At 36.5% G+C, this 16044-nt stretch overlaps 1 protein-coding gene across 11 annotated transcripts in view; it reads right to left on the reverse strand.

Moving 5' to 3' along the window:
- LOC139958816 (unconventional myosin-X-like) overlaps positions 1 to 16044 on the reverse strand; it is a 93955-nt gene that overhangs the window by 8565 nt on the left and 69346 nt on the right. For 3 of the 11 annotated variants that reach the window (XM_071956167.1, XM_071956170.1, XM_071956168.1), the window contains exons 25-39: positions 15948 to 16024; positions 15451 to 15620; positions 15197 to 15295; positions 14410 to 14559; positions 13800 to 13885; positions 12928 to 13182; positions 12323 to 12397; positions 8600 to 8746; positions 6535 to 6570; positions 3167 to 3324; positions 2268 to 2397; positions 1689 to 1792; positions 1157 to 1350; positions 430 to 550; positions 219 to 305 (exon numbers count right to left, since the gene is read on the reverse strand). In XM_071956167.1, coding sequence (XP_071812268.1) covers positions 219 to 305; positions 430 to 550; positions 1157 to 1350; positions 1689 to 1792; positions 2268 to 2397; positions 3167 to 3324; positions 6535 to 6570; positions 8600 to 8746; positions 12323 to 12397; positions 12928 to 13182; positions 13800 to 13885; positions 14410 to 14559; positions 15197 to 15295; positions 15451 to 15620; positions 15948 to 16024 — 1889 coding nt within the window. Of the gene's footprint in view, positions 1 to 218; positions 306 to 429; positions 551 to 1156; positions 1351 to 1688; positions 1793 to 2267; positions 2398 to 3166; positions 3325 to 6534; positions 6571 to 7179; positions 7198 to 8599; positions 8747 to 10956; positions 10999 to 12322; positions 12398 to 12927; positions 13183 to 13799; positions 13886 to 14409; positions 14560 to 15196; positions 15296 to 15450; positions 15621 to 15947; positions 16025 to 16044 lie in introns of all 11 variants that reach the window. The other 8 variants (XM_071956172.1, XM_071956171.1, XM_071956174.1 and 5 more) reach the window with 8 other exon arrangements.

A 16044-nucleotide genomic window follows, 5' to 3' on the forward strand; every position in this document is an offset into this window, starting at 1 on the left:
TCTTACATGATTAATATAAATAACTTAATTATAACATGAACATTCATGAATTACTTACATGACCAGCTGTAGTGGACGAATTGATTGCAATCTCGCACCAGCCACCTCCATAGTCAGGAGGGGATGATGCTGTTATTGGCCAATGATGTGAATATTCATATCTTACATGATTAATATAAATAACTTAATTATAAAATGAATATTCATGAATTACTTACATGACCAGCTGTAGTAGACGAATTGATTGCAATCTCACACGAGCCACCTCCATGACAATGCACTGTTGATTTCATGTCTCGACGACCCTGAAAAGTAAATAAATACAAAACATTATAATTAACCAATTAGGATAGCAAAATCATTGCATCAATATACATCCCATCTTTGTTTTATTAATAAATGGTGAATAAATTAAAGATTGATACTTACAAGGATGGAGATGATTTCATCACGACAAGGAACGAACTCTCTGGACTTTGTCCTCTTCAGGGACTCAGCGGTGAACTCTGCATACTTGGCCATCTGAGTGTCTGGAAACATACTCACAGACCTAATCAACAAATATAAACAAGTAAGCAATTAATATGGAATGGTAATTAAGACAACTTTAGGTTCACTCATGTGGGACATAATAGTATGGAAATGTATTAACAAAGTATAAAGCTTTAAGAGAGATATCCATAAAAAAAAAATCAAATCATTTTTGAGGAATATATCACAAAAGTTTCCCTAATGATGTTCCTAACGATTTACTCTTTTCACTGTTAAAATTGCACTAGTTAAGAATGAAATGGTAGCTGAGAGTTAACTGCAGGCTTTCCACAGACATGTTCTCTTCTCTCGATCTTATGACAACATCTGGGTAGCCTTATAAAATATTTTAAAAAGTTCAGAGATAGAAAACATACATGTCAAAATCTGGTGTGGATAATGACAAACAATTCTCCCAAGGAACAAATTTCACAGAAAACAATCCATTAAACTCTGAAGATGAAACCAGGTTCAAGACTCGCCTATTATTATGGAATCTGATGTAAATAACGACAACAATTTTCACATGGAACAAATATCACAGTAAACAATCCATTAAACTTAAACATTAAACATGATAACAATTAAGATAAAAACAATTAAAAAAACAAGGTTCAAGACTCGCCTAGTAATATGGAATCTGATGTATCGTAGAACGTTTCTGCTTGGAAGGAATGCCGAGGCCATACAGGCCATTATCTGCCAGTTTCGTAGATTAGTCAAAGTATCTGGATCACCGACTCCTGTTGTCTGTTTGGCCACTTGGCAGTAAACCTCATCTCGGAGTAGTTTGAGGTCATGACATGTTTGGAGAATGCCCTAAAAAAAATTTTAAAAAATATATAAAAAAAAGTCAGTTAAAGGTAATTTAAAGTGCCCCTAAATTTAAGCAATTTGAAAGTACACTGCCCAGAAATGAAAGAATTACAAAATGACATCAATCAGCGATTCGAGTAGAGTCTGTTACCTCTTCTTATAAAGATGCAGCAGATTAAATAAACTCTTCAACTTCATCATGATTATAATATGCATCACACCAACAGGAAGTACAGTATGTGAGAAATGTTTTGAATAATTTTAATTCAAAGACAAACACCAATACCTTTATTTTTGCAAGATTCATAAATCCAACTTTGCAAGCAGAATAAATTGAATACCTGAATGATTGGAAGAGGATCTGGAATGCTCTCGAGAGACCCTTGAAGGGCGGTGAAAATACGAACGGCCTCCTCGTGAAGAGTTGTGTAACCTTTGTCGTTATCTACGCCAAAATTAAACATCAGATGCAAATCATAAAACGTCAAAAACATATTTCCTCAACGTATTTCTAGGTTTGCACCAAGAGTCTATTGTTGTATTGTGATATTAAGTGATATTAAAGAAAAATGATATTAACGAAAAAAAGAGTAATTTGCTCTGTTGCTTGTAGTTGATATATGGTTTTCTGAGTATTGAATAATGAGCGAAAAAAACATTGTAATCCAGTCAAATGCATGGTCATCACACGATAACATGATGTAAGGGAAATTCCCAAAGGATACTTTCTATGGGTTTTTTTAATATCACTACACTAGATGCCTTGAGTGAAGCACAAGCATTACTATTTGTTATTATCATGCATCCTGTCCTGGATCCAGTATGCTGTTGGTTATATTGCCATACTGTGTGACTACAGATCATAAAACCTGTCATTCAGAATCACATATGGTGAATGGCTAGTAATTTAACAGACTTACTGGAGCTAAGAATTTGTCCGTATGGCAGCGGTAGCAGTGGTGCTTTCATAGGGTGAGGTGTATTTCTGAGAATAGGGTTATATTTGTAGATTCTGTCAATCATACGATCATTCTTATCTCCTGAGGCATCCTGTAATAAAGAAAGAACCAAATATATAAAAAGTAATAAAAAACACATAAGTTCAATTCATATTTCCCTTTCCCACTGTAATTCTCATGGGGAACGTACACATCAAAATAGTTACAAGTGGTCATGGTGTAGGAAGCAGGAATGGGCCATGGGTGTAGGATGCAGAGGTGGCCTTGGTGTAGGACACAGGGATGGGCCATGGGTGTAGGATGCAGGGCTGGGCCATGGTTGTCAAATGCATGGGTGGGCGGTGGGTGTAGGATGCAGGGGTGGGCCATGGGTGTAGGATGCAGGGGTGGGTCATGGGCGTAGGATGCAGGGGTGGGCCATGGTTGTAGGATGCCTTGGTGGGGACATGGGTGTAGGATGCATGGATGTAGGACACAGGTGAGCCATAGGTGTAGGATGCAGGGGTGGGCCATGGTGTATGATGCAGGGGTGTACCATGGGTGTAGGATGCAGGGTCGGGTCACGGGTGTAGGATGCAGGGGTGAGGATGTAAAGCAATTTTGTTTCTGTCAATTTGAGGTTTGTTTAATTGACATTGCCAGTAATTGTTTACAGATGTTGTCAATTTTAAATAATATTTTCTACTTTTGAGGCTGAATTAGCAGAGCTTTGGTTTTGTATGTCAAATTTGTCCTACAACTGTTATTTGACCAAAGATATTTGAGCGAAGGGTGATGGGAGGGGTGTTTCCATCCCCCCCCCCTCCACTGCCTCTCCTCAGCAAGCTTGAACCATGTTGTGGAGGAGATAAATGGCTTACGCTGATTTCTTTGACTAATATCTGGAATGGAGTTTCAAACGGTGGTTTACTGTCGATGACATCTTGGATGGCATACGTCCACTGCCAAGCACTGTCACTGGAATTAGTGTAAAGGTTGTAGGAAGCTGTGCGACTGTGAACTGTAAATTGCCACTGACCTGTGAAAACCAAAAAAGAGTTGTTTTGAAGTGACTGTAATGTCACAATGAAATCATGATGAAATTATTTAAAGATTAAAGTCCCTAAAATTGTCACAATCACTGACTCACATGCAATGATGGAGGTGCCTGAAAGTGTACATAATTGCATGCAGTGTAAACATTTAACCAAAAAAACAGATACTAATACCCACGACAATTGCAAAGTTTTTTAATGTTTATTTTATATTTTCTATAGTATTTCCTGGGTTACCCAAATGAAGGAAAAATGATTAAAGACTAAACCTCATAATGAGAACAGCTGTCACGATATTTCATTGTATCGACTGATTCGTCCAATATTTTGCGTGCTATTGGTTGAGAATCCACCATTTTACAAGAGCAACAATTTCTGCTTCATTAAATGCTAGATGTGCCACAAATGTGGTACCTACAATAACACCTTGAGAGTGGTTTTCAAAGCTAAAATTTGCAGGAAATTTCTCTTTAAAATTCTAGCATTTTAAAGCATACTGTGTCCTTGGACAATGTAGGTGACCCTTAAAATGGTTTTCTCACAAATACACACAAGTAGTATTTGACATGCAACATGCGCTACAATATGTTCAAAGAGGCAACTTTTTTGAAAGCTATTCTCATTCTCAAATAAATTTCTCAAAATGTTTATTTTTCTCAAAATGAATTGGACTAAGACACTTCCGTCACGATCAAAATGAAATTAATTTGGATAAACATTCTGGTATTACAGGATATTGATGTTATTTCTTGATAAACTAAGCAACTTTTTCTATTTTTCGAAGACAAAGTGCATTCAACCATGCAATGCGTGCAGGTGTATCCATGGTGTGTGTTTACCACAACATCAAGATATTTTATATAGACTGTATATTTTATATAGACTGGATATTTTATACAGACTGGACATTTATATAGATTGGATATTTTATACAGACTGGATATTTTATATAGACTAGATACTTTATTTAGACTGGATATTTTATACCGAATGGACATTTATACAGATTGGATATTTTATACAGACTGTATATTTTATATAGACTGGATATATTATACAGACTGGACATTTATATAGATTGGATATTTTATACAGACTGGATATTTTATAGACTGGATATTTTATATAGTCTGGATATTTATATAGATTGGATATTTTATACAGACTGGACATTTATATAGATTGGATATTTTATACAGACTGGACATTTATATAGATTGAATATTTTATACAGACTGGATATTTATATAGACTGGATATTGTATACTGACTGGATATTTTATACAGAATGGACATTTATATAGATTGGATATTTCATACAGACTGGATATTTGATATAGTCTGGATATTTTAAATAGACTGGATATTTTATATAGACTGGATATTTTATGTATTCTGGATATTTTATATAAAATGGATATTTTTTATAGACTGAAGCAACTCAGATAATTCTCCAAAAGAATATTGATGCTCTTCAAGCACTTCTAAAATTATAAGAAAAAATTAATATTACAAGAAGCACCACAGGGTATTTCATGAAGTCTATTTATAGGTAAACTAAAGATTCAATGACCCGAATTCCCTCCACCCAACCCACCCTCCTAGAAAGAAAGAAAAAAGAAGGTAGACCAACCCACAGGAATTTTGCTTGCAGCAATTAGCATTCTGTGCGATCTTTTTAGTTTCATCCAGCCTATTCTCGTGCAATATTTAGTACACATATCTATGCACAATGACTGACACTAAGAAATCTTGGAGGAGAGACTACCCTAGGTTTCAAATTGATTTATAATAAATATATCTTTGTTAAATTCTGCAGCGAATTCTCTTTACACAGATCTATTTTCAGCCAATCGCCGTCAATCTTGTAAATAGATTATAAAAGTTGAAGAGAGTGTTCTTCAAAATTACTGTCACTTTGTGGTAGTGAATTAACGAAGATCTAATATTTGCTTGAAAGCTTTGCAAAATCAAGTTTCATTTATCTGCCCAAACTGCTATGTGGTTTCCCCCGCTTCTACCCTATAATTATCTTAATTACCTTCAGTTTCTGGTTTCTACCTATCATATTAAAGAAGAAGTATGTGTCTGGGTGTTTCTTTATGCCATCATTTTGCCAAAACCTGCTATATACTGCTTTAATGGAAAAATCAAAATGTGTTGAGATGTGAACTAGAAATTCATCTGAAAAGTGCTGTGTTTCAAATGTCCTCTCTACCAACTAATTAGACATGGTTATCTACCACAATATATGCATTATAAAACACACAAGACTTGCATTTATTCACATTACTACTGGTAGGAGGGCTTCACCACCACACCAATCCCCCCCCCACCCCACCTCAATTCAACTGCAGCAGACCAATTCCTTAACTAACAAGAATTCAAGCTTTAATACCCATATAATAAGTACGTAAACCATTGGATGTCCACAGTACAGGGACTAATCTCAATCTCAATGTTTAACCAATCTAAGGTATCAGTCTGCAGTCCAAAAACTAATACACCCCTCCCCTTACACCCTTCACTCATATGGTCCTCCATTGAACACCTATCATGGCTACACCTAGGGATCCTAATGTGGCACCACTATGCAGCAAGTTCTCCAATACACCCCTCCCTTAAACCCTTCACTCATATGGTCATCCATTGAACACCTATCATGGCTACACCTAGGGATCCTAATGTGGCACCACTATGCAGCAAGTTCTCCAATACACCCCTCCCCTTACGCCCTTCATTCATATGGTCCTCCATTGAACACCTATCATGGCTACACCTAGGGATCCTAATGTGGCACCACTATGCAGCAAGTTCTCCATTACACCTCTCCCCTTACACCCTTCACTCATATGGTCCTCTATTGAACACCTATCATGGCTACACCTAGGGATCCTAATGTGGCACCACTATGCAGCAAGTTCTCCATTACACCCCTCCCCTTACACCCTTCACTCATATGGTCCTCCATTGAACACCTATCATGGCTACACCTAGGGATCCTAATGTGACACCACTATGCAGCAAGTTCTTACCAGGAAAACTGTACGATATTGCGTTTTGTGATTAGATCTATTTTTCACTTTCTTTGTTTGTGTGTGTGTGTGTTGGTAATCTGCTGATACAAATACCTTACACTAGCAGCTGTTGATAAAGCAGTGTTTCAAAAGATTAGAATTGTTTCGATATTTTACCTCGTCTTACAATTGTCCTTCGTCTAATTGATGCACCTTTATCAAGTATAAAACAAAACAATGACTTCAGACAACAAAGACTTTAGACAACAATGGATTCAGACAACAATGACTTCAGCAAAAAAAGACAACAGAAATGTGGCTCACATGTTATTAACACATTTGGAACAAAGAGAACATAGCAACCAGGCATCTTTTTTTGTTGTCATGATTTTGGGGGTTGGGGTAGATGAAACAGAAGAGAGGAAAGGAAGGAATGAAGGAAGGAAGGAAGTTGTGGAACTCTTGTTATTTAGAAGTTTGATCCAAGAAACATCTTGGGAAGAAATGAAATGCATGAAGGTAACAAAGTACTGATTGATGCAGTAATGATAGATAGACTGAAATACAGACAAACATATGGATAGACAGACAGATATGAGAAAAGTCCATTCAAAAGATTCTTATTTGGAAAGAATTAAATACACATGAGATTTATGACTAAGTTAAAGGAAGTAGAAATTATCCACACCAAGCAAAGAGTGTATAGCATTATAGACAAGCCATTCTGGCAGAAAAGGGGGTAAAAATTATGGAATTTGATGCAAAGTTAAATATTTCTTTTTAACAAAGAAAGAGTGCTTGTTTGCAATTTGAGAAACTTACCCTTTCCCTTTCTTATGACTTTGCAAGCAAAAAAATTAAAAAACGGAAGGAAAATGTAGCAAATAAGGAGAGTAAGCATAATTTTGTTGAGGATTAAAATAATTTGCAAGCGTGAAAAGCAGCTGGTTGTATAATTACTCAAGTTTTCCACAAGATTTTACGATATTTCTTTATGAATCCATTGAGTGTGTTCATGGAGGATCCTAAAACCTGGGGGCACCTTAGAGCAATAGGGGTAGTGGGGGGGAGGGGTCTTCAGCAATGGCCTAACCTGTTAATTGGATAATCCAATTCTGCTTGTAGGCCACAATGATGATTAGTTTTGAAAGTAACAGGTTGTCTGAAGGCTTTAAACTATTAAATGCAGCAAACAATAAATTTGTGCTCATGTTCAACGTGTTATAGGAGACATCAATAGGCCAACCAGCTGCTTTTAACTAATGAATAAATCGGCAAAGGTCCCTCTTCTTTTTCATTTTGCAATAAGTATAAACATATTAAGTCAGATGATGTTGAAAATCAAACTGTATGGAATTGAATATCAGTGAATTAAAACTGGGAGACTGTGGCACACATTTAAGGAGGTTGTAATAAAACTGGACGTACAGTAGAAAGATGTGGTGAATATGAAAAGTGGGAGGCAGATATGTAAATGCATGCAGATTAAAAACAAACTGAATAATGGTAAGATGATTTAGGACAACGTGAGGGTCAGGGCTTAGGGAATATGTGAGCTGCCTATGTGTCATCTGAGCCAAGATAGTTACAACGTGATTACGTAATGGTCTATAACATTGGTCTATCACATTAGTCTGAGCCAAGATAGTAACAAGGTGATTACGTTATGGTCTATTACATTGGTCTATTACACTGGTCTGATGCAAAGATAGTAACAGCGTGATTACGTAATGGTCTATAACATTGGTCTTTTACATTGGTCTATTACATTATATTAGTCTGACCAACTAAAAATGGTTCATGACAATACTGATCAATACTGATGAAGAAGATTTCATTATGGAAATGAACGAAATTGAAACTGATTTAAAGACAGAAATGAGGATGTTAATAAAAATCAGTAATGAAAATGACAATTACATGTAATTCATCTACTATATAATTAAAGGATCCAACCAAAAATGGCATAAAAAAAAACAAACAACAACTGGGAACTATTATAGCTGCCCTCATTAGAGGAATATGCAAAAGCAAACAATAAACAAACATTTATTAATTGTTAGCTTTTAGGATTATTACATAATATCAAACTTGCGTAGTAGAAAACAATCAACAGAATTGTCTTAATTAGTAAGTCAGAATTGATCCGAGTGACCACTCCACGACGAAGAAAACGACTGGAATTAGTCTAGGTTAATAGGCAAGTGTGATGTGAGTGATTAGCCTAACATGCAGTACATACCAAAATCCCCAGAGCGGCTAGATTTCCTCCTCCTAACCACGGAGGAGACTCTATTACGTAAACGATCTAGATTTTCGTTAGCAGGAGGTGCAGCGTTCCCATTAGTGATAATATCTGTATTGGGTGGGTCAATTGCTTCTGTTTTGGCTATAACAGTATACAGTAGTTATAAGGAGGATGGGTGGAAGATGTAAAACAAAAACAAAAACTGTGAGATATGAAAGACGAAGAAGAGAAGAATGATAATAAAAAGATTTGTTATATAATGAGTGATTATGCCCTGAAAAGTGAAAATAAAACCAACGAAACAAGATATACAAACAAGTTATAAAAAGTGTCCACAGCAGGACAGAAGAGTAAGAAATTAATCAATGTTAAGACATTGCACACAGACGTATTAGAGAAATATGTTGTTCCATATTTTTAAATTGTGTGACATTTTCCACTCCCTGTTACAGTGTTCCACACAAATGTTATGAAGAGTTTAGGATCAAGGATCACATGACCTGATCACCTGACCCAATCATCCAATCACATTCACTTCTTTAATGACAATTAAAACAAAGCTTCACACATTTGATGACAATTTTGGTAGTGCATGACAAATTATGTATCTTCAGAGCTGATCTTCTTAAGGATCGTCTGCCTGACACTACTTGTTGGACACACAATGCTCTTCCTGAGATTGTCATAACCAATAACTTGTGTCTTTTATTATTCTAATCATTAGGACAATGTTGTTGTTCCAACATTTAAATAGCATTTCTAGGTTGGCTTGTAAACAGAACACCCCTTCCCCCTTCCCTCCCCGAAATAACATATATAAAGAAATGAAATTGTTCTGCTGCAGCTTCGATTCTACATCCCTGAGTTACATGCAGGTACTAGCAAATGCTTTCTGTTTAGACACATCATATCATGAACAAGTATCATACTGCTTAATTGTATCAATTCAAATAAAACAAAATAAACAAATTAAACAAAACAACAGAAACTTTCAAGACAACGAACCTGTTCATTCATATGTTAACAATTGACAAATTTGTAGCTAGGCCATTCTGTTAATTTTCCTTTTGTTTTCATTTCTGGTGCTGTGCATTGTATTAAGAATACTTCAACAGTGCTTCATACATCATGATATGCATGACTACATGCATCATGAATATGTATTTTTGATTTGAGCATCATGAATATGCATGATGCGTAACAACTAAACACAGATATGTGATGAAAGCTTCACACCAAATGCACAGCAGAACTTTGAAAGCAGATACTTAGACCCCCCTCCCATTCCACCACCCTAGACTCACATTCACTCTCATCACCACCACCCACCACCCCCTCCCATTCCACCACCCTAGACTAACCCCCTCCTTCTTCTCCCATTCCTAAAGCTCAAACACAAACTGAGGTAAAATACATTTTACAGACCTAAATAAACAAATATTGCAAAATTAACATAATTGAAGCTCATACAATGATTCATTCTGAAGTCATTGCAGCATTGCTTACGAGAAGCGGTTTTTGTTTGTTGACGGATTCCAATGGAATACTTTGATTACATGGGAATGCTCTTTTGTGGCTGAGTTTATTCAAACAAACTTAAATTAGGTTTCATAATTCCAAACTGATACTAGTCTTCAGTGTAACAAGGTTCAATAAATTTCTCACAATTCATGAAATATGGCCGATAGGAGTATATAATTTAAGGTCAACTTCCTTGAAAATATGAAGTTTGATGTGAAGCGAAAGTGACTGCAGAAGATCAGAAAGTGAAGAAGAAATTTTATCTGTTATTTACCAAGGTAAGTCATTGGGTCACAATAATTCATCACTAATTATTGATGAATATCACTTTGGAAAATTCAAGAATATGCCAGATATTGAGCTTGTCATAAACGGGAATGACACTTACAAGCAATTCAATTTGAAGCTTCTTTATATTTTCTTTGCTAATTTTTCTTTCCAGAATAATAAACAAAAACTGCTTCTTTTGTGAGTTAACAGAAAAACATTAACAGCACAACTAATAACACAAAAGCACACAGAGCACTTCATTGTTGGCCATTCAATTTAAAACACACACCAAATATACACTGTGCAGCAATACAAGTTTGTGTATTAAAATAGGCACTTGAAAGCTCTTTAATAGTTCTGTAAGCTATCACTTGTTCTTGTTAGAGGGTCAATAAAACATCTTTTTAAAAAAGGGAGACAGTTTTCACAACTTTTGATAGCTTTAAAAACAATCAATCGCATAAGGGGTGGTGTTTAAACAATTAACTCATGATGAATAAACATAAAAACACAATAGCTCACAATGCACGAATTTGCATATTCAACAACATCTAAATCACCTGGAGGTTTTCCAAAGGCCATGTAAAGGCCTTGATTGGTGTCTAGTGAAGGAGTAGTAGAAATAACATCGCAATAATCACAAGATTTCTATTACAGACATTTTGGAATACGTCTCCTACTAGAAACTTTCCTTCTCATCTGTGACAAACTAATTCTTCAGCTTTTCCAACATTTCTCTTGGATTTCTTCAACGGTCAATCCTCCCATTTTACTCATTCATAGGCCACACCCAGTCAAGCTTACTTTGTATAAAAGAGCACCACTCACTGGACTCTACTTATACCAAGGCCACACCCTTTCAACCTGCTTTAGCATTTACAGGCAACACTTGCTTCATGCCACTCACAAATTGGCCACACCCAGTCATACTTACTCCCTTTAAGAGATCTACAATCATTGGATCCTACTCATATGAATGCCACACCCTTTCAACCTGCTTTAGCATTTACAGGCAACACTTGCTTCATGCCACTCACAAATTGGCCACACCCAGTCATACTTACTCCCTTTAAGAGATCTACAATCATTGGATCCTACTCATATGAAGGCCACACCCTTTCAACCTGCTTTAGCATTTACAGGCAACACTTATTTCATGCTACTCACAAATTGGCCACACCCAGTCATACTTACTCCCTTTAAGAGATCTACAATCATTGGATCCTACTCATATGAAGGCCACACCCTTTCAACCTGCTTTAGCATTTACAGGCAACACTTGCTTCATGCCACTCACAAATTGGCCACACCCAGTCATACTTACTCCCTTTAAGAGATCTACAATCATTGGATCCTACTCATATGAAGGCCACACCCTTTCAACCTGCTTTAGCATTTACAGGCAACACTTATTTCATGCTACTCACAAATTGGCCACACCGAGTCACACTTACTCCCTTTAAGAGATCTACAATCATTGGATCCTACTCATATTAAGGCCACACCCTTTCAACCTACTCAACATAGGCCACATTATCTCATCCCTCTCATACATTGGACAAACCCCTCACTTTACTTATAACTCATTTGTTATAATACCTGTGATTATTTTAAACAACTACACAGGAAACTACTTCACTAAATAAGCAAAAGAAATATTCACATGTGAATCCAACAAAGAAGGCAGCATAAGAAGATTTTTGCATATTAAAAACTTAAAAACTGAGCTTGACGTTTAAACTAATTTCGATTTTTCTTCAAACTTATGTGAAATATCGCCATGTCAATCCTTGAAGGGATACCATACCAGGTGTTTAAGGTTTCTACTAAAAAGTGCTTTTATTCTTTCAACTAGCCATGCAAGTGTGCACTTCCAGTAGCTAATAAAGCGAAGAGGAACAAAGTTCCTTATTTCTGTAAACTTGCCCGTCTCTCTGATGCTCCTTCGGGAGAACCTCACTGTACCGTGAGGATCTTTTGCTGGAGGGGGCGCCTGAGCCTCTGAAGAGCGTTACAAGCATCGACAAGTAAATTTATGACCCAACATTCATAGACACCGTAATAAGAGCAGAGTTCAAGCCTACTCTACAATAACATCAAAAATATGATAATGCTGAATTTAATCTGGTTGACCAAGAAGATATAGACACCTGTCAAACAGTTGACCTTACTGTGTTAGTAACCATAGCGATACAATGAATACACATGTGTGTGTGTGTGTGTATAAGGCGCACATTGAAGTTATGTTAGCACTTGACTAGATATATGGGCACTATGTGCTTCAGATACATATAGTTACATAGATACATATAGTTATATTAGCACTTGACTAGATATAATTGGCACTATGTGCTTCAGATATATAATTAGTCTGTTAGTTTCTCACTAGAAAAAGGGATAACACTTGTCAAACCAATTTTCAAAATTTCTTGAGGAAATGTTGAGAGGTGAAACATATGAGAAAATGAAAAGTGATGATAAGAATGAACAGTGACATTTTGTTAAGATGATACTGAAGACTTGGTACATACCTTCGTCCCGATAAGCTTTGTCATCAGGAACAGTCACCGAGCAGAGACTGCTCAGGGCAAGCCCCCCTACTTTCCGTTGGAGATCCATATCGTTGTAAATATCCAGCGAGTTCTGGGTGAGAATGAAGTACCGTTTCTTTCTGGTAGCCACCCCTCTTCCTAGAGGGCCTCTGATGACCTCTTGGGTCAACCAGCCACTCTGGAGAATTTCATCTTTGTTGTAAACTCTAATACCTCTGTGGTATATTGTTAGAGCTGGAAGGAAACATAAAAATGTTGCTATTTGAAACATGATCAGAATAATAAGGTTTAAAATGATTACATCTTCTCCGTGACTGTAAATCTAACATTGCATGGGGTAGTAGGTATGCTCAGAGTGGTAGGTGTGCTTGATATTGCACAACGAGGAATCATAAGAAAGGAGAAACAGAGAAAGGAAGACCATGGCACTGGCGTGTGGCGGTACTTTTTGCGAGCAAGTTTTTGTAAAAAAAAGTCTGAAAAACATTCCATTCATCCAAATTTGAACTGTCTCTTTAATGAGAGTATGTTGAACATATCATTTTCATTAGCTGGAAATGAGTCAGTTATTTTAAACGTCACTCCGAATCAGAAAGCTGCAATCCATGACTTTAATGTTCACATCTTCTCTGTTGACTGTCTGCATAAAAACAGTAGAACCTTTCACCAAAAGCAATTAGATGAACAGTTTATTCTTTATTTCATTAAGGTTGCATGAAGCTATAATAAACGCCTCAACCAGTTTACACTACTAAACTGTTTGTGAAGATAACGTTACTCTGAACGTTTTTACTGCCATCAGTGAACAATTGATTAATTGATTAATTAATTAATGAAACTAAACCACTCACCTGTCAGCCAGTTGTTCATCAGTTCTGGAGATTCAGCCGCTAGACTAATTACTCTCTCTGCAGTAATGATGGAAAAGGCATTTTTCCTGCAAAAGTAATAAATATTGAGAGTTATCAATCTGCAACATTGGAGAGGGATTAATAGGTTATTATTTACAGCGATTTTATATATGAAAATATTACAACCGAATGAAATAAACAAGTAACATGCATCGAGATTATTGTGATTAGATGAGCCGAGTCATTTTGGAAGACTTAATTTATTATGCACCCATGTAGGGCAGTTTGCAGAAATGCAGATCATAAATAATTTATTCCAGATATTCTATAACCATGATTTGTCATCTTATTTTGTAACAGGTAACAATTTGGATACAGAAACAATGAATCGGAGACAGGTAACAAAAGAGGTGAGGTAAATAAAGAAATTTTCTGCTCTACAGACATTCTGTCAAAAGCTTCTTAATGCCATTACATGATCGACGAACTCTATCACTCGATGTCTCAGGTATGAAGGGATAAGTGACTGCATTATATAATTTTCGGAAAAATTCTCTTGGTATATCAATCAAAAAGTTATACCAAACAGACACGTCACCAATTGACTTACTTTGAATCAATGTTGACAGGCACTACGGAATCGATAAGAACTACATCTAATGAACCGATGGCATTCTTTGGATTAGCCTCTTCATCTCTGATTTCCCTCATCTCGTAAGGATTCGCACTTCGCACTCGTGTTAAGATGCTGTACCATTCACTGCAAGAAAAATAAAAATGGTTATTCTCCATAGTCTATATCTGGGGTGGGCTACCTACGGCCCGCGGGCCACATGCGGCCAGCCTGTGATATTTTTGGCTGCCTGTGAGATGTCTCAAGAAAAAGAAACATATTCAATCTATTTTACATCATCACAAAAAACGAGCTAGCTGCTAAGAATTTATCGGCACTAACGATGCTGTCAGGTAGGCCTATTATCCCCATTAATTATCAACTGTACTGTATTGACATTATGTTTGTGTGAATACAGATTAAGTACACGCACCTATTGCTTTAAAGTCCTCGGAATCAAAGTTTTGAAATCAACAGCAGGTCGTTGGTTAGGTGCGGCCCAGTCAAGTTTTCACTCCTTATATCTGGCCCATTCATTCAAAAAGGTTGCCCACCCTGGTCTATATTAATCAGGTCTGTAGAAGTATAGTATGTCGTCCCGAGCACCACTCAAGTAAACCTGATATGACCAACATTCCTCGCAGCTGAGCCAAACCAATAACAAGAAGCTTTATTGCTCCTACACAGATGACCAAACAGTGCCATGCCTTGCAATCTTACAGTTATGATGCAAGTTTTTGAAACAAGCAAATTTTTTAATGATTCGACAATCGAAAGTGTTTACCTGCAATCATCAGCAGAGTCCGCTACAAACTGATACGCCCTCTCGTGGGTTACAATCTCCAAGGAATTTTCACGACCATAGCTGCTATCAACGATATCCCTGAGGTAATGAAGACAAATAAGATTAATGATTGATGAAAAAGAAAAAGAAAGTTGGACTAATCACTTTACTACATCTGATATTCACCATCGTAAAAACCATGTGCTGTTACCATGGTTATGCTAAGCTATAAAAGAAGTAATAAAATAACTCACTTAATGGATTTGACATCCACCACTCCGAGGAGTTTTGCATTGTCGCCATCATGATCATAATATTTCAGGGATGTATCTTTAAGCACAAAGAATCTTTTCTTCCAGTTTCGTCTTGACAATGTTCCATGACCGCCACCTTTTTTGTAAAGCCATCCAGATTTCAAAGCTTCCTGTTTGAATAAATAAATACAAGAAGTGGATGACCAAATTACAATTCAAAATGTAAAGATTTAAAATATGAAGTTTGTTACATGTTTCATATGACAAGCAGGGAAAAGTCACTATGTAAATATTAAAACCTGTAAACTGACAAGAAAAGAACATTTGATTGCTTTCTGTTGTACTGGATATTACAAAGACATCTTACAACCATTCATAGACAGATAATTCACATTGTATGTACACATGGTGTCAGCAGTGGGATTCTACATCATCCCTTTGTTTGAGGTTCTCTTTCAACTTCAAGTTTAAGTTCAAGAGAGAAACTGAAAATTAACCTGTTTACTCCTGAAGTACATGAGCGTCTCATCTTTGAGGACAAACCATCTTTTCTTCCAGGTATTGATCACGCCAGCTGGTGAAAGAAAAGACAGG

Source organism: Apostichopus japonicus, chromosome 18 (genome assembly GCF_037975245.1).
Source record: "Apostichopus japonicus isolate 1M-3 chromosome 18, ASM3797524v1, whole genome shotgun sequence".
Classification (NCBI taxonomy): domain Eukaryota; kingdom Metazoa; phylum Echinodermata; class Holothuroidea; order Aspidochirotida; family Stichopodidae; genus Apostichopus; species Apostichopus japonicus.